General features: G+C 44.7%; 1 protein-coding gene across 5 annotated transcripts in view; it reads left to right on the top strand.

Annotated features, from left to right (window-relative positions):
• The window catches only part of TEX2 (testis expressed 2), a 105,473-nt gene that overhangs the window by 40,207 nt on the left and 46,448 nt on the right, over positions 1-18,818 (top strand). For 4 of the 5 annotated variants that reach the window (XM_042917530.1, XM_042917534.1, XM_042917531.1 and 1 more), the window contains exon 2: positions 3,441-5,106. In XM_042917530.1, coding sequence (XP_042773464.1) covers positions 3,466-5,106 — 1,641 coding nt within the window. In that variant the 5' untranslated portion in view covers positions 3,441-3,465. Of the gene's footprint in view, positions 1-1,909; positions 2,099-3,440; positions 5,107-18,818 lie in introns of all 5 variants that reach the window. The other variant, XM_042917533.1, reaches the window with a different exon arrangement.

The following is an 18,818-nucleotide window of genomic DNA, read 5'->3' as shown; positions in this document are numbered from 1 at the left end:
CTGGTTGTTGAGAACTGAGCCCTTAGTTCCTGGGAGAGCTGTCCGTGGAGGAGCACAGACGGCGGGTGCTAGGACAAAGCAGTCATAAAGAATGTGCGTGATGTGCTAGAGGAAGCAGCTTGCTGTGGTGAAAAAGGCATCAGGACATCAGTGTCAAAAGCCCATGTCTAACTGTCCCTCCCTCCCCCTCCTTTAGTCAGTGCTGCGGCCTTGAACAAACCACATAATCTTCCTGGGCAACAGTCAGGTGCTTTTTTCTCTTGACCTTGGCTGTCCTGCGGGGCTGTGATTGTGGGAGGGTCAGTTTTGCTGGCCCCAGCAGCCAGCCAATGGGAGGACAGAGAGGAGGAGGCTGGCAGTAGTCCCCAGGAGGAGGGAGTGACCACTTGATGGGTTGTCTGGAACCCATAGTATCCACTCTGGTTCCAGGACACTCAATTATCCAGCAATTTTGGTCCTAGAAGCAGCTTTTCTTTAGTCTCATCCCCTCATTTTGCAGACGAGTGAACAGAGCCCTGAGATTTTCTTGTATTTAGGCAGTAGCAGTGCTGCTCTGGCCTCACGTGGCATGTATTTGTAAAAGCAAACAAGCACAAAAAGCACACCAGTGAAATAAATGGTCAGGGTGGATTTGGGGGAGTTTACTCTGGATCTCTCAGGCTACTTACCTGAGCCCAGGAGAGAGACATTAGATGATGAGCCAGACTGCCTGCCCTTAGCTGGCTCTCTGGCATCCGGCTCTCCACGGAGTCCCCCGTGGGCCCTGCTGGCTGACACAGGCCTTGAGACAGTCTGATCAGAGATTAGCAGAGGTCCCTTCAACTGGCAAGTCAGGGCCTGACTCTGTGGAGAGGTGGGCGAGCAGGCCCCTGATGGTGCTCCTTCCTGGGCAGGTGCCTGCTCACTGTGCCACAGGCTCCTGGATACACTACTGTTTTCTCCCGTGGGCCCCTTCCTGGACCTGACTTTGCCTGCCGATTCCTAGGCCTTCCCACCCTCAACTACGGACAGGCCTCTCCACTCTCGCCTTGCTCCCCAGAAGACCAGCTCACACTGTCCAGCCCCCACATCGTGCTCTGTATTTGCACCTGTGCCCGCAGTCATTTTAACTTGCAGCCACCATGCCATCAGGCAGCCTCAGAACAGCGGAGCCCTACACGTGGTCCTTGATGTTATTAAGGCAATTTAAATGAAACTCATTTTTCAGCCTACTGAGAATTATCAACTATCAACCTTTTCTTTTTAAATTACCTCTATCATTTTCTTTTTAAATTGCCCTTATAAAACTAGGTGACAAATGAAAAATATGTGTTGCACTTGGTATTTTTCTTACTACGCTTTCAAACCTGTTGGCTCAAAGATAACCGGGAAGATGGTCCTAGACCGGAGGCTTTGTCTTTCTAACTTGCCCTCAGCTCTTGGATTTAAACGGCTTTGTCTGTCCTTTTCCTGAATCCACTGGTGATAGGAGAGTCTGAGGGTCATGGATGAGCAGGGGCAAAGCTCTGTTGGAAAGTTTCAGTGAAAGTAATTTCTCTTAAGTATTCATACTAAAAAAGGGGTGTTTCAGATGTGTCCATGTTGTGACTGGGCCCTTGAATGGTAATTCTTGTCATCGTTGGGGTATTTTCTGTTCTAGGGACCCAGGATCACTGTTGCCTGCCCCCCTCCCACCATGGGTTTGCCTTTTCTCCTGTTAGTAGTATCAGTTGCCAGCATTTTGGAAATTAATATTTGGCAGAAGACTTCAATATGGGAGCTCTTCAAATTGAAGAAACAAGCAAGCAATGTAATGTTGATCGTCGATGGTAGATGACTTGTTTGAGTGTATTACGTTGGGTGGTATACAATCGTCATAAACATGTAGGATTTTAGATTTGGAAAGAACTCTTGATTCTCCATTTTACAGATGACAATTCTGAGAACCAGAGAAGTTTAGGCTTGTTCGGGGTCCCACAGAATCAACTGGAAAAGGAGAAAGTACCAGAAGCCCTATTTGGCAGCTCCCGGGGCCGCTCTTCCACTTCCCATGATGCTGCTCTTGTACCGGTGGTCTCCCAGTGCTCCCCAGCACCCCACCCCACCCACACCCTTGGAGGTAAAGGACAGACCCGTGTGGCAGGACAACCATGCCCATGCTCATCTTCACACCTTTTCCCCTCTTTCTAATCATGCCCTTTCTGTCACAACCTGCCCATCCGCTTATTATTTTATTTTTTTAATGTTTTGTTTTTTTTTTTTAATTTAGTATGCTCCACACCCAACATGGGGTTGAACTCATGGTCCTGAGATTGAGTTGCATAGCTCTGCCGAATGAGCCAGCCAAGCGCCCCTGACCCATCAGTTTAAAACACTGAGTGCGGTGTCCTGCTTCCTACAATGGTCTCAGCCTCCTCAGAACACCTGAAATTCATTCCTCAAGTGTGTTCTTGCTCCTTTGACAGGGTCTCTTTCCAGATTGTGGTGCTAATTTCCACTTTGTAGGGTCTGTTATGATGTGTGGTGCCCATTAGTCAATGGGGAGAGAAGTAATGTACCAGATGTCACAGAGTCGGCTTGGTGACTTTAGTTCCGCTGCCCAGGTGTCTGTCTTCTCCCCAGCTGGCTGCTAAGCTCCAGAAGAGCAGAAAGCATAGCTTCCACGTCTCTGACCGTAGCCCTTCGAGTTCTTGGTTGGTGGTGGGTTACGGCATTGATCCTTAATTTTCCTGCCCTCTGAATCGTGGATTCAGTTTAAAATGTGTTTCCTTTATCCTGAAGCCCCAGCCTATGCCCATGTCTTCATGGCTGCCTAAATACGCTGCCATTTGGGGAATAAAGAAGCCAACAGGTCATAGCAATTCATTGACAGATTTCCCTTGCTGCCCTTGGAGACTTTGCTGCTTCTTTGCAGTGGCAAGATAGTATGAGTCTTGGTGGGAGAGGCAAACCAAATAATTGTTAGGATGGCTGAGAAAATTGCAATGGAAGCAATAATCCTCCTGGGTTGGCTTTTTATAGCTAGAAAACACTGGTGAAATTTTTGTTCCAAGATCCTCAAAATCACCAGGATGCCGCATTTTATCTCGTTGGACTTCGAAAGTGATGCTGGTAACCTCTATTGTACAGTTATTTTAAGTGTTGAAATCTAGAATTGCTGATCGAAATGAGCCAGTTAAGAGGGAGGAAACGATTACTCAGATGTTGCGAAAGTGAGACGGACTGTATGGCATTTGTAATACCAGTTTGGAGTTTGCTCATAAAAGAGAATGCCTAACTGGGATTTATCTGGTGAAAATTAAACCATCAGACCTGCTCAAGTGACAAACAGTGGCCATCTGCCAAGTCAAGGCATAATCACCGTTTGGAAGTGAGCGACATCTGTGCTCCAGTGTGCACATGACAGTTTCTCCTGTGGAGAAGTGACTTTCTGACTTCTGGTTTTCTTGCTGTTTTTGCAGAGCCTGAGCCCTCGTGAAGCCGGCAATGACAAGTCTGAATGGTCGCCATGCCGAGAAAACCATTGACATGCCAAAACCATCAGCCCCCAGAGTGCACGTGCAGAGGTCCGTGTCCCGAGACACTATCGCCATTCACTTCTCGGCATCCGGGGAGGAGGAGGAGGAAGAAGAGGAGGAGTTCAGGGAGTACCTCGAGGAGGGGTTGGACGACCAAAGCATTGTAACGGGGCTCGAGGCCAAGGAAGACCTCTATTTTGAACCCCAGGGTGGCTATGACTCCGCTGGCCCTGCTGCTCAGTCCATCCTGGCAGATGGACTGTCCGTGTCCCCTGCCATTTTGCCCGTCTCCGAGAACACTGTAAAGCTGTTGGAGTCCCCTCCTCCGGCAGTGCAAGTATTAAGTACAGTGCCATTGGCTCTGTCCCCAGGGTCATCTTCGTCCGGGCCCTTAGCTAGCTCTCCCAGTGTGTCATCCCTTTCTGAGCAGAAAACCAGTTCTTCCTCCCCACTGTCCTCTCCTTCCAAGTCTCCTGTCCTGTCGTCCAGTGCCTCAGCCTCCACCCTCTCCAGTGCAAAACCCTTCATGAGCCTTGTGAAGTCCCTGTCGACTGAGGTGGAGCCAAAAGAGTCCCCACACCCCTCGAGGCACAGGCACTTGATGAAGACGTTAGTCAAGTCTCTGTCCACAGACACCTCCAGGCAGGAGTCGGATTCCGTGTCCTATAAACCACCGGACTCCAAGCTCAATTTACACCTGTTCAAGCAGTTCACACAGCCACGGAGCACAGGTGGAGATTCCAAAACTGCGCCCTCTTCCCCACTGACTTCTCCCTCCGATACGCGCTCCTTTTTTAAAGTGCCCGAGATGGAGGCTAAAATCGAAGACACTAAGCGTCGCCTTTCAGAAGTCATCTATGAGCCTTTTCAGCTCCTTAGTAAAATTATAGGGGAGGAAAGTGGCAGCCATAGGCCCAAAGCCTTATCTTCAAGTGCTTCAGAACTCTCCAATCTGTCCAGCTTGAACGGTCACTTGGAAAGCAATAACAACTACAGCATCAAGGAAGAGGAGTGTGACTCCGAGGGGGACCCCTATGGGAGTGACCCCAGCGGCCCCGGGAGTGACCCCCCCAGGTCCTCCGATGAGCCGCCCTCAAGAGAGGCGGAACCGAAGAGTGCCCAGGGCGGCGGTCTGAAGGATTCAGGCCTGAAGACAAGCTCCCTGGTTCTTGAGAAATGTTCCTTGTCTGCCTTGGTGAGCAAAGAGGATGAGGAGTTTTGCGAGCTGTACACCGAGGACTTTGATTTGGAAGCGGAGGTGGAGAGCGCGCCGGACAAGCTCCCGGATCTCCCTGCCGGGCCCGAGGTGCCGGCGGATGACGGTCCGACTCTGGACAGTGAGGACGAGGCCCACTCGGCCGTGCAGCACCCGGAGCTGCCGGTGAAGACGCTGGGCTTCTTTATCATGTGTGTCTATGGGTACCTCATCCTCCCCCTCCCCCATTACGTGAGCGGACTCTTTCTGGGGATTGGCCTTGGGTTCATGACTGCGGTGTGCATGATCTGGTTTTTTACACCACCAAGTGCTCATAAATATCACAGATTACATAAAAGCCTACAACACTGGAACACGAGGTCCCTGGATATCAAAGAACCGGAAATACTGAAGGTAAGTCCCTGTGCAGCAGCCCGCTAGCGCCCCCCACCGTTCTCCCCCAAACAGCCTGATTTTAGATCCAACTTAAGGGTCTTAGTTGACGGTCATGGTTTTCACATAAGCGGTGTTTTTAAGGCTTTGGATTCTCCTCGCTCCAAGGGCACCCAGGAGACTTCTCTGGTAAACCTCATTCTAATTCAAGTTTTACCAGTTCACTGAGGAGTTTTTCAAGGATCCTCCACGGTGCCAGTGAGTAGCATTTACATGCGGTTCGGATTTCAGTCTCTCTCTAAACTTTCCAGGGATTTGCTACTCGCTGAGTCTGTTAGGACTGCATGTGCTTGGGGCCCTGGAGAAGGGTTCAGCACTCGTGGAAAGCCAGAGAAGGACAGGAGGAAGAGAAGGCAAACTGGTGTCGGGGGTGTTACTGATGGTACTGCTCTTTCCTGTGCGCACAGTGAGGTGTGGGCTGGAGAGAGAGAGAGAGAGAGAGACATCACCTTCTGGTGCGTGACAGTCTCGGGGTTTGGGCCTCCTTAGGGGGGCCGGGAAGATCCGTTAGGGTGCAGGAAGAAAATATTAGCACTTCCATTTGTATTTATTTGTACATATTTTAAAAACTTCAGGGTTTTGGGGCGCCTGGGTGGCTCAGTCGGTTAAGTGCCCGACTTCGGCTCAGGTCATGATCTCACAGTTCGTGAGTTCAAGCCCCGTGTCGGGCTCTGTGCTGACAGCTCAGAGCCTGGAGCCTGCTTCACATTCTGTGTCTCCCTCTCTCTCTGCCCCTTCCCTGCTCATGCTCTGTCTCTCTCTGTCTCAAAAGTAAATAAACATTAAAAAAAATTAAAAAAAAAAAAACACAAAACTTCAGGGTTTTGTGTATGTTTCAGAATATTTGGAAATATATATATACAGTTGTAGCTTGTATAGTTTGTAAGTCATAGGCACATATACATGTTTTGTGTATGTGTATATATATACATATATATATGCTTTTTTAATTGTGGTAAAATACAAATAACATACAACTTATCATCCGAACGTTTTTTTTTTTAAATTTATTTATTTTGAGAGACAGAGCAGGAGAGGGGCAGAGAAAGAGAGAGAGAGAGAGAGAGAGAGAGAGAGAGAGAGAGAGAGGGACTTCCAAGCAGGCTTCGCACTGACAGTGTGGAGCCCAGTGCGGGGCTCGGACTCACGAACCACAAGATCATGACCTGAGCTGACATCAAGAGTCAGCTGCTTAACCAGCTGAGCCACCCAGGCGCCCCACCATCTGAACCATTTCTAAATATACAGTTCAGTGGCATTAAATATATTCACATTGTTATGCAGCCATCACCGCAATCCATCCCTGGAACTCTTTTTATCTTGTACCACAGAAACTCTATCCCTTAAACACTAGCTCCTCATTCTTCTGCCTCCAGAGCCTGCAACCATAGTTCCACTCTGTCTTTTCAATTTTGAATACTCCCGACTACCTCATATAAGTGGAATCAGACAGTAGTTGTCTTTTTGTGGCTGGCTTGTTTTACTTAGCATAATCAGAATTAGTCTGAATTTCCTTTCCTTTCAAGGCCGAGTAATATTCCATTATACGTATATACTACTTTTTCCTTATCCATTCAGCCGTCAACGGGCACGTGGGTTGCTTCCACATTTTAGTTATACTGAATAATGCTGCTACGAACACGGATGTTATAGATAGCTTTTTGAGATCTTGTTTTCAACTCTTTTGGATATATACCCCAAAGTGGGAGCGCTGGCTCCTACGGTAATTCTATTTTTAATTTTTTTGGGAACTGCCATACTGTTTTCCACAGTGGCTGCACCATTTTACATTCCTACCAGCAGAGACAAGAGTTTTAATTCCTCCAACTCCTCACAACTCGTTTTCTGTTTTATTTTGTTTTGTTTTGTTTTGTTTTTTGTATTTTTTTTTTTTTTATTCAAAGCTGGTTTCATTTCTCTGTTAAAAGGTTTTTTCCTCCTCTTTGTTTAAAGAAGAATGTTCAAAAAATGGCATCATCTCTTTTTATTGCCAAAAAAAAAAAAAAAAAACCAAAAAACAAAAAACAAAACCCAAAAAACAAAAAGCAAAAAAATCAAGGGGAAAAATCCTAAGGGTCCAAAATACTGTTTGTTTTCTAGTTTCATGAACTTTTTACCTTATTAAAAAGAAATACATGGTCAGTGTTTTAAAAACAGAGGAAACCGAAAGAAAAAAAGTTTTTTATCACACTAGTGAAAGGAACTAATGATTTTGATATATATCTTACTTTTGTTCCTTTTTTAAATTCCTGCATGTGTGAGTGTATACATACTCGCATAGTCTTTTTGTTTTGATTTAATGAAATCATGTATTTTGCAGTCTGACCTTTTTTCTTTTTTTTTTTAATTAAATTTTGTTTATGTTTATTTATTTTTGAGAGAGAGAGTGTGAGCGGAGGAGGGGCAGAGAGTGAGGGAGACACAGAATCTGAAGTAGGCTCCAGGCTCTGAGCTGCCAGCACAGAGCCCGACAGGGCCTCGATCCCATGAACTGTAAGATCATGACCTGAGCCGAAGTCGGACGCTTAACCGACTGAGCCACCCTGGCACCCCTGATCTTTTTTCTTTCTTACCCCACGGCAGTATGTCATGTGACTTTCTTTTTTTAAGAGAAGCTTGTGCTGAGTCTTGAGGATGTGGCACACTTAAGCTTGGTATATGAAGTAGAATAAAAGTGACTCGTTATGGTTGCTATGCTTCTGATAGGGTGATACTGTGACGACCTGAATTACGTGTCCTCTAAGTAAGTTAGTATTCAGCAAGGAAAAATGGTACTGACATTTAACTCCAGTGCCTAACAATCATGACATTCAGTTTAAACTGGTGTGAGCACTTTATTATTTTGGGAAGTTTTAATTTTAATGCATTCCATCTTCAGTGTTGAGTCCCATCACTGCTATGTGGTAAGAGTTTACTTACTACACAGAGGATGCCAGTGGAATAGGATTTTAATATGATGGCACAGTCTGGTTTCTTTGATCCAATCATGGAAAGAGGAAAGGCAACACTGGGGTGTTGAACACCTATATCGGGCTAGGTGTTGGGTACATTCTCTCATTTAGTCCTCATTACAACCTTTTTTAGTTAGGGAGTGCTCATGAGGAGTGGAGGCACCGAAAGGTTAAAGTTCCTTGCTCGTGGTTGCACAGCTTGTGAGTAGGGGAGCCAAGAACTAATTATTTCTTTTAAGGAGGGCGTTTTGCCCTTGCTGCTGAGATAAATATATTTGAATCTTTGTGGTAAGAGAACAAGACCTTAAATGCTGTCATGGACCTATAACCCAAGCAAATTATCTTATGCTATTTTATGAGTATTCTTCCTGATTAATGTTTGAACTCTGATTGTTGTGGTAGTTCTTTTTCATTCTTAGCCTTGTTAGGGATGACTTAATTACTGTTGAGGAAAAGTACATTTTAGCCTGAGGTCTTTTGTTTGGTATGTAGGGCTGTTTTTAGAAACCTGGCTAAATACATTCTTTATTTTAAAAAAGGGACACTACTACAGATTACAAGGGTAGGTTGTATATTGTAAGCCAAAGATTTCAAATGCAAAAGTTCTTTGGGCTTAATTAATTTTACTGAGTCGGAGATCATATTCTTGAAAACCATTTTAAAAAAATGACACTTTAAAACATTTAAGCAGTGTTGACATTAAATTTAGGACCCAAGTGTTGCAATAAGAAAAGGAAGTATAGTGGAGCCTGACTTTGAGCATCTATTTTCTGTTACATTCTGTCATTGGACATTGTACTTTACTTTGCGTAAGGGGTAGGATAACACTAGCTATTGTAACAAATTAGAAGTTTGTTTCTTGCCTGCATAACACTCCAGTATAGAATGGGTGCCCATCCCACGCGTTGATTCATGGGGTCAAGTTCCTTCCATATTGTCACTCAGCACACTTTTTCTTAAAAGGCCAGATAATAAATATTTTAGGCTTGTGGGTCATACAGTTTCTGTTACAATCACTCAACTCCTCATGGTAGCAGGAAAACAGCTGCAATGTGCAAATAAATGGGCGTGGCTGTGTTCCAATAAAAGTTTAAAGAAACGCCTCGGGCTCAGTTTGTTGACCCCTGCCTGGGGTATTAGAGTTCCTTGCATCTAGCTGGCAGAAGGAGAAAGAGAAAGGAAGAGAAGGCATACCTACTTATAAGGCCTGTACCCAGAAGTGACATACATAACTTCTCTTCACGTTCCACTGTGAGCTAGTCATATGGGTCCTCCAAAGTAGCAGGGGTCCTCGGGAATCTCGGACTTGGCCTGGGCAGATTCTTCCCAGCAACAGCTATACACTACAGAAAGGGGTGCCCGAAGTCTGAAGGCACAGTTAGCCTTCTCTGCCTCCCTTTCGTAGTACTCACAAGTATCCTAGTTACATGTATGTTTATCGTCCGTCTTCTCCAGTACACCGTAAGCTTCATGAATGCACAGGCCATATCCATCTTGTTCATCATTATGTCCTCAGCACCTGGCACATATTGGGCACATGATAAGAGTATTTATTGGATGAATCGATCGGTAGGTGGGTGAATGGATAAATGAGTGAAGGAACGCATGAGGTTTTATCAGGAAATGTAGGCAGGGAGTCAGTATTGACCCGGTCATCTCCTAATGAAGTTGCTCTTTTTAAAGAAATCCCTGATACTGTAAAAAAAAAAAAAAAAAAAAAAAAAAAATTTGATTGAAAGGGGTGGTCTTTTAGGAAGATAAAAAATAATTACCAAAAAGTACAGATTAGTGAGAGTTTTTTTTATTTCCCCACTGCAGTGGAAACACCAAGGTGGCCCATCTTTGACAAGATTTGAAACCTGATGTTTACTGCTTGGGAAGCATCTGGCAGCAAGTCTGCTTTTCTCTTACCTGTACTCATACAGCACTGGCCTCCTGAATTCAAAGGGAGAAAAGACCACTGGCGTCTGCCAAGCAGAGCATTAGAGAAATGGGGATGGTGGCAGGTTCTAGATCTCTGCTCTCTGAATGTGTGGTTTTAAAAGCGATGCAGGAGATGGGCCTTGGTTCCTTTATGAAACAGGTCTGTGAACCTGTTCCCAGGGTGGAGTTGAAAGAGCTGCTTTTTTTTTTTTTTAATAATTTACATCCAAGTTAGTTAGCATATAGTGCAATAATGATTTCAGGAGTAAAATCCAGTGATTCATCCCCTACGCATAACACCCAGTGCTCATCCCAACAAGTGTCCTCCTTAATGCTCCTTGCCCATTTAGCCATCCCCCCACCCACAACCCCTCCAGCAACCCTCCGTTTGTTCTCTATATTTAAGAGTCTCTTTATGTTTTGTCCTCCTCCCTGTTTTTATATTATTTTTGCTTCCCTTCCCTTGTGTTCATCTGTTTTGTATCTTAAATTCCACGTATGAGTGAAGTCATGTGATATTTGTCTTTCTCTGATTAATTTTGCTTAGCATAATACACTCTAGTTCCATCCTCGTTGTTGCAAATGGTGAGATTTCGTTCTTTTTGATCACCGAGTAATATTCCATTGTATATATATACCACATTTGTATCCATTCATCTGTCGATGGACATTTGGGCTCTTTCTATACTTTGGCTATTGTTGATAGTGCTGCTATAAACATGGGGGTGCATGTGTCCCTTCGAAACAGCGCACCTGTATCCCGTGGATCAATGCCTAGTAGTGCAATTGCTGGGTCGTAGGGTAGTTCTATTTTTAGTTTTTTGAGGAAACTCCATACTGTTCTCCAGAGTGGCTGTACCTGTTTGCATTCCTATCAGCAGTGCACAAGGGTTCCTGTTTATCCACATCCTCGCCAACATCTGTCGTTGCCTGAGTCGTTAATGTTAGCCATTCTGACGGGAATGAGGTGGTATCTCATTGTGGTTTTGATTTGCATTTCCCTGATGATGAGTGATGTTGAGCATTTTTTCATGTGTGAAAGAGCCCCTTTTTGAAAAATAGCTTGATTTAGGGAATTAGCTGTTTTGAGCGATTTTCTGTGGACCCAGTACTATCCTGTTGGTATTTATAGAGGATGTAATGGTGCAGTTCTTGAAGGCAAGTATGGAAACTCTAAAAACAATTCCAGGACACGTGCTATAAAACCCGCCTGTGATAAAGATCTCTGGTATAGAGGCACAGCCCATTGACCGTGGTCCCACGTACCCCATCCAGGAGCCCCGTGAACCGCAGAGGCAGGGGTCCTGGTGCTCCAGGACTGTTTTAGGAGACTGCGTGTTTTTAAACTTCTGAGACATGTAAGTTCTCATTGATGGGCCCAGGAAATCCTTGCAGCCTGGGCTGACAGTCCTAAATTGGCTCCATAAACAATCCAGAAAGCACTGCAGTTTTTCTTCTATGAGACTTCCCATGAAGATGAGAGGGAAAAGTAAAGCTCTTCTGCACTTTATCCAGGTGATTTTATTATTCCATCCACTGTACACATTTGTATTCAACAGTGACCCTGCTACAGTGGTGAATATGTAGGATGGAGAGTCACAGAGACCAGTTTGCAGCCAAGTAGTAGCTGTTCCCAAAGCCTGATAGGCAGTTGGTTAGGCCTCATGCCCCTCTGCCATCTCTCACTCAACACTGCCAGTCAGCAGCTCTCTGGTCCGGGACGGAAGCAGTCAAAACCTCTTTGAGGCCAAACAGTTGTCACAAAGTCCACAGAATGACTCCGAGAACCTCCTCCAAAGCCTGCTTGTTCTTAATGTTGGGGCATGCATACATTATGAATTCATACATTCACGCTGCTGATGAGAAGCAGCAAATAGGAGAAAGGTTGCCACGTAGGCAGCCAGGTGACAAGTCGAATGCGTGACAGCCAGGAGGGAAGGCCAGAAGGTTAGGAGACCCTAATGTGACTGAAGGCTTGGCAGTTGGGCTAGGTTAGCTCCAGGCAGAGCCTCGCGTGTGCTGCAGGGTCCAAGGGCATCATTTCGAGCAACGCTCTCTGCGTGGTAACTTTCTGGGGGTTTTATTTGGGGGCACTAGCTAGGTAGCCTGAGCTAGGGACCCTGGGAAAGACTGGGTCTGGGCATGGGGAGAATGAGGCATTTAGAGTCAGCAGTGCCTTTGGGATGTTCGTTTTTGCTGAGCATTCTTAAGCAAGTTGAATGCTTCTTCTCTAACAATGCACTTGTCACTTGACCAGGAGTATGCTTCAGTGCCAGTCGTGCACAATGACCTTCCCCATGTCTATAATGATAAGCTTCCTGAAGATTTCAGAAGGTTTTGGATTTATGTTCAAGTGTATGACTCATGCAGTTTTGAATTCTATTTGTGGGTAAATTCTTTATTTCAGACTTATAAACCGCTTGTAGAACACAACAGTAGAATGTTAGTTTCTGGAGTGAAGATCTGTGTTGTTGTTGTTGTTGTTGTTGTTGTTGTTGTTGTTGTTGTTTTGAGAGAGAGAGAGAGAGAGAGAGAGAGAGAGAGAGAGAGAGAGAGAGAGAATCTTAAGCAGGCTCCACACTCAGCACAGAGTCTAACACGGGACTGGATTCCACAACCCTGGGATCATGAACTGAGCTGAAACCAAGAGTCAGAAGCTTAACTGACTGAACGACCCAGGTACCCCTGATCTGTCTCTTTTTAAAAAAGATGGCCCAGAAGGTTGACTAAAATTACATTTCTACCATTGCAAGACTAATAGAGATGAATTTTGGAGAACCTTTTTTCCTTAGGTTCCTTAAATATCAAATTTAGATATTTAGTAACAGGGAGAGTTTTTTAAATATTGAATTCCCAAAATACAGACTTTGGTTTTGATATGTAAAAGAATAATTTTGTAGAGAGAACATTATCAATTTTGAGAAGAAATTCAAACTTGTAAATTTAATCTCAATTTCATGGAATTTTTTTCTTTTAAGAAATTAGAGTGTGCAAATCGTCAGAAGAAAACAGACCCATTACAGCCAAAAGAGACTTGGGTTGCTTTTCGTTGGTCTCTTATAACCCCCAGTACAATGAGTACAAGAAATAAAAAAGCATTTATTTCTACGTTATATCGAACTGGAAATATTCTGCTCCCATAATGGGTCACTTGAGGTTTTATAAACATGTCTGTTTCCCAATGTCCCATGTTGTTCGAGAAGCATTAGGTGAGATATTTCAAAGCAGGCAGCCCTCACTTGGCAAGCAGGTACCCATGTTTTAAAGTTGGTTGGAGAGTTAACGGCACAGGAAATGTGTCCTGAATTTAAATGTGTAGTTAAAAAGGTCAGGTGACTCCAGCATGATTTTTTTCTTGAACTTTTATTTTTCAACTTTTCACTATAGAAAATGTCAAGTATACACAGAAGTAGAGAGCATAGTGTAATGAAAGCCCATGTACCCAACACCCAGTCTCAGCTTCCACAATTATCAACATTTTGCCAGTTTCCCACTCAACCCATTAGCTTACAGCATAGCTAAACAATAATTCTGGTTCACTCCTATAGAACTAAGTTTATAACATCATTTCCTTGAGAAAACATATCCTGAGTTCCGGCTAGGTGTTACAGGACCATCCTTTTTGGTTTTGTTGCAAGTTTCATCTATGGAGTGAGGAGAGAGGTTGTGGGCATAGGTGAGTCTCAGTGATGTTTTTTGGAAGAGTAAGGTAAGAGTAATCATGAAAGAAATCAATGCTAGATATCTTTCAACTCTAATATTTATTTTAATGTATAAAGAAAAGTACTAAGTCCATCGAAGATTGTTCTTATTGTTCGGTATTTAACCTTTAAGAAGAGGTTTGCTATACCCCCCAAAGGAGGTTGCCAACAAGATGGCGTCAGAGTATGAACATGTTGGTGTGTTGGTGCCCGAGGCCGCTGTCGTGAACTCTGTGTTTCATTCTTCTGCTTCTTTTCAGTGGTCTCCAAGATGGGTTGCTAAAGACTCTATCCAAGAAAAAAAGTATTAGTTTCTATTTATATGTATTTTTACTCTTTCTAAGAAAGTTTATAGGCTTTGCTAATATTTACCATACAGATGACCATATAACCACCTTTGTCAAAATCCTTGGAAATTATCGACAAGACTATTTGAAATATGGATTTACATCCATTATCATTAATGATGAGCCTCATCCTAAGTATATATATTGTGCCTGGAGGTGTCAGCTGAAGATAGTACAAAGCTTTCAGAAAGGAAAAACTAAAAATTTCCAAAAGGTTAATTATTTCATCTTTTTCTCTCAATTCCTATTTTTTACTTTTTATAAAAGCTATATACTTCTCAATTCCTATATATAGCTTTATAAAAGCTATATATCTCTCAATTCTATTTTTTACTATATTATAAAAGTAATATATTAGAACATGATTTATAAACAAATGGATATATTATGGGTACGTACTCAAAATTTTCTAGCTGTTAGGATGTATGATCTAAAAAGTTTGGAGGCTACTGATTTATTGGCTTGCTAATCTATTGTCTTATAATTTCAAAACTTGTTGATATGATTTAATGTTTATCATGTGTTAACATAACTGAGACCTTGATTATTTCAGTGGTTCATCTGAGATCATGTTATTTTTTGGTCAAATGTGAATGTTTTCTCTTACGTTTCCTGCTATTTGCCAGTACGTTCTGAAAAGTGTTCTATGGGGTGCCTGGTTGGCTCAGTCTGTTAAGTGTCCGACTCAGCTCAGGTCATGATCTCACAGTCTGTGGGTTCGAGCCCCACATCGGGCTCTGTGCTGACAGCTCAGAGCCTGGAGCCTGCTTTGGATTCTGTGTCTCCCTCTCTCTCTCTGCCCCACCCCTGCTCACTCTCTGTCTCTCTCTCTCTCTCTCTCAAAAATAAATAAAAAACATTTAAAAATTTTTAAAAGGGGCCAAAACCTGAAAAGAGAAAATCTTGCTTATGTTTTACTTTTGGAGACAGAAGAAAAGTGATCACCTGTTTATTTGCCTCAGAGATGATTTTCAGCAGCAGGGGCCTCAGCCCTGGCTCTGTCCTGTTTCGGATTTGCTCCTTCCCTGATAGGCTAGATGAAGGAATGATGCAGGAGAGCTGAGTGACAGGCAGCCTCAAGTGCCAGCACAGCCACATGACAGCAGAATGTCAGTCTGTGCAACACTGAAGATAGAGAAGCCCCGTCGCTTCCTCAGGCCAGAGGGCTGATGCTTTACTCTGGTCAGCACAGCATCAAGCTGACCAAGAGAGCATTGGTCTTGACCTCCTGGTTGGCACTGTAACTGAAAGTGAACATAATAGTAGTCCTTCCAGACTTTATTATTTTGCAAAAGGTTAATTGCAGCTTTTAATCTTTCCAAGTATGAAATGAGTCCCTTTATAGATTGTGGTTTGTACTTTCAGCCAGATACAGCTTCTAAATCCAGTAGAGAATGGAAGAGAAACCCCTGACCTTTTACAGATGGGATCACAGGACCAGTCGGTGGGCCAGACAGCTGCAGCCCAGCTGACTGTGGTCATTGTCCCCTAGTGTATGCACTGTCTCCATTTTAACAGTTCCAGCCTCAGAAAGAGACAAGGCTTGTCTGAGCTGCTTTCATGTAGGTTGAGAACATCTCTGAGTTTTTTTATTTAAAAAAAAAAAAATTTTTTTTAACCTTTATTTATTTTTGAGACAGAGAGAGACAGAGCATGAAGAGGGGAGGGTCAGAGAGAGGGAGACACAGAATCTGAAACAGGCTCCAGGCTCTGAGCTGTCAGCACAGAGCTCAACACGGGGCTCGAACTCACGGACCGTGAGATCACAACCTGAGCTGAAGTCGGACGCTCAACCGACTGAGCCTCCCAGGCGCCCCAAATCTCTGAGTTTTTTTAGTTGAGCTGTTGAGATGGAATGAGTTGCTGACTGCATATCTCTTTATACCCACTCCCATGTCCCATAACAAAATAAAATTGGAGAAATATCTTACTTGGTAAGAAATTCAGGGTTGAGAATGTTAGAGAGCTGAGCAGTAGACCGTTGGGCGTGTTCGAGGAACAGGGTGCAGGCCTTGAAGTCTCTGCACCGCTCTCAAGTTTGATATTTGACTTAGATCTGGAAATGCTGTTTGCAGCTTAATCCAGGGAGTTGGTCAAGCTGCGGGAAAAAGTGGGCTGAGTGATGTTATCAAAGGCAATTGGGTTTGTATTGGGAGATCGCTTTTTGCAGGGACAGCCTGCCTGGTTTGGGGTCAGTAGGATGCATCAGGGGACAGAAGCAGGAGGATCATGCCTGGCCACCTCTTGGTCCAGGCGTCCGAATAGCCAGTCAGCGTCCTGACTAATGTGGGTCGAGAAACAGCCCCTTTGAGTCTGTCAGGGTCTCCTTTCAAAGGTTGTAATGTTCTGGAAAGAGCTCTGCATGAGAGTCAGGAAACCTTGGTTTCAGTCACAGCACCTACCTTTCTCTGCTGTAGGGAAATGGCTAATTTAGTTTCTGTCCTGAAAAGCCTTTTTTGCTCTTCAATTCTTTTTTACTCTTTAATCTTAACTCTTAAGATTCTTCCCAAGGGTACCTATTCTCTCTCTTTTTTTAAGTTTATTTTTTTATTTTGAGAGAGAGAGAGAGACAGAGAGAGAGGGAGAGAGAATCCCAAGTAGGCTCCACTCTGTCAGCGCAGAGCCCGACGCGGGGCTCGAACTCACTGTGAGATTATGACCTGAGCCGAAAGCAACTGAGCCACCCAGGCAGTCTAGGTGTGCTCAAGTATGATCAGCTTATTCGCTCGTTCTGTGCTATTTTGTGCAATTATAACTTGGTTTTCTCCTTGGGAGCAGTGACCAAGCCTTCTACTTCAAAGTAACCCCCGCCACTCTCTGCACTTGGTAGGATCTCAGCTCCTTCCTTTGCTTCTCTCCACTTAGGCAGCTAGAACAATACTTACCAGGCTGTGAAGAGCACACCAGCCTGTCCTATTCACTTGTGCTTTACATACAGATTTCATTTAATCCTCTTGGGCACCCTCTGAATTGGGCTGTGTTCATGTATTCAGTCAACAAACACTCGTTACAACTCTGATTGTCTTGTGGTGTTTGTACTCAAGTAGACCAGGCAGTTAACAGATACAGGGATAGGAGGGAGACAATAGAGAACTGAGCCTAGGTGATCATAGAGGCTCCCTGGCAGAAGTGTCACCTTTGCCGTGACCTGGGGGATGACCAGCCAGACAGAAGGTGGGCCATGCCATGGAGGGGAGGTGGGAGCCTGGGCCTCACAGTCAGGTAGACTTGGCTTAAGTTCTGGATTTGCCACTCTCCGGGCCACTTGTTTTTTTTTTTTTTGCTTGTTTGTTTTGTTTTGGTTTCTTTAAACCACTCTTTAGACAAAGCACATAACCTCTCTCCTCATTTTCCTCACTTGGAAAACCTTGGGTAATTGGCAGAAGTAGCTAATGCACCTGAAGTGCCTGGATCATAATATGAGCTCAAATGTCAGCTATTATTACAAATATTAATACTAATATCTTAAAATCTTATGTGTAAGATTTATTCCTTTTACTTACCTAGGCGAACTGTACTTCAGCAAAGTGCTATGAGCATGGAGAAGTTGATCACAGCTGGAGCAGAGGGTGAGGTGGGGACGGGGGAGGCACGAAGCTGGGAAGTGAGCCATGTTAGACGCTCTCGCTGGTGAGAAAACAGGGTAAGCGTCGTCCAGCTTGGCAGTCAGCAAGTGGTGAGGCCAGGATTGGAACACAGGTGTGTCAGACTCATGTTCTGCTCGTGTTTGTGGGCGGGCTTCAGGGCGTGTGTTCGGACCAGCAGTCTGTCCTGTAATCAAGTATGATCAAGGGTCAGGCCTCGCTTAAGCTAACCACCGATGGTCCACCACAGACCATCCAACTCGAACCACGCAGTTGAAATCCTGACTCGTGGGTTGTATTTGTTTGTTGGCAGGTGTGGGCTTTAGCCTCTTGTAGCTCCGTAACACGAAGAAAAGAACATGGTAGTGCGGGAAGAAGGCAATGTGAAGATAAAAGGGAAGGAGGAGCCATGGGAGCCTTTGCGTTTGGAGCGCAGCCACTGGTGGTTCTGAAAGAGCAGATAGGGAGAAGGAGGGCCAAGCAAGCCCCGAGCCAGGGGAAGGGAGCTTGGAGCCCCTTGGACCTCTCCCAAGGAAAGGCATCTCCTAGATTGTCTTCCCAGGCCTCGCCCTGCCTCTCACTGCTGTGTCTTCCAGTGGGGCAGGTGTACGGTTTTCTTTTTGTACTGTGTATGACTTAAAACTCTCTTTTCTCTTCCACATGCCTTTAAATCAGGTTGTTCTAGTATTTCTACAGTTTGGCAAGTGGCGGAGGGTGGCCTGTTACCTGTCAGAGCAGTCAGCAGAGGACAGCCACATGTCGTCTCAGAGCCACGGCCACGTTGGGGGGATGCGGGCTGCCCCCAGCAAGAACTCCGGAGGGCTGGCTCTCTGGCTTGGGAAGGAGCTCAGGCTGCTGGATTGAGAGCATGGCTTTGTGGCTAGAAGCCAATCCCTGAAGCCCTGTGGAAATGATTGCTCTCGTTAACCAGATGCAGGTACCCGCAGAGGGTATCCCACACATGCTGTGTATCCTCAGGTAGCCTCTCTTCTAGGTAGATGTGTGCTCAGAAGGAAATAATTCAAGAAGAGCAATCCCTGGTGGGGACCATATGGCTAAATGGCTCATAGATGACACTGATAGCAGGTTGCTCTTTTAATCTCATTATCATTCCCTGACCCTAAGAAAGTCTTAAGCGCCAGCCCTTCCATCCCTCCCTCCATGGAT

This window comes from Panthera leo, chromosome E1 (genome assembly GCF_018350215.1).
Source record: "Panthera leo isolate Ple1 chromosome E1, P.leo_Ple1_pat1.1, whole genome shotgun sequence".
Lineage (NCBI taxonomy): Eukaryota > Metazoa > Chordata > Mammalia > Carnivora > Felidae > Panthera > Panthera leo.
The sequence above is the reverse complement of the archived record's forward strand: the minus strand, read 5'-3'. Positions and strand labels throughout refer to the sequence as shown.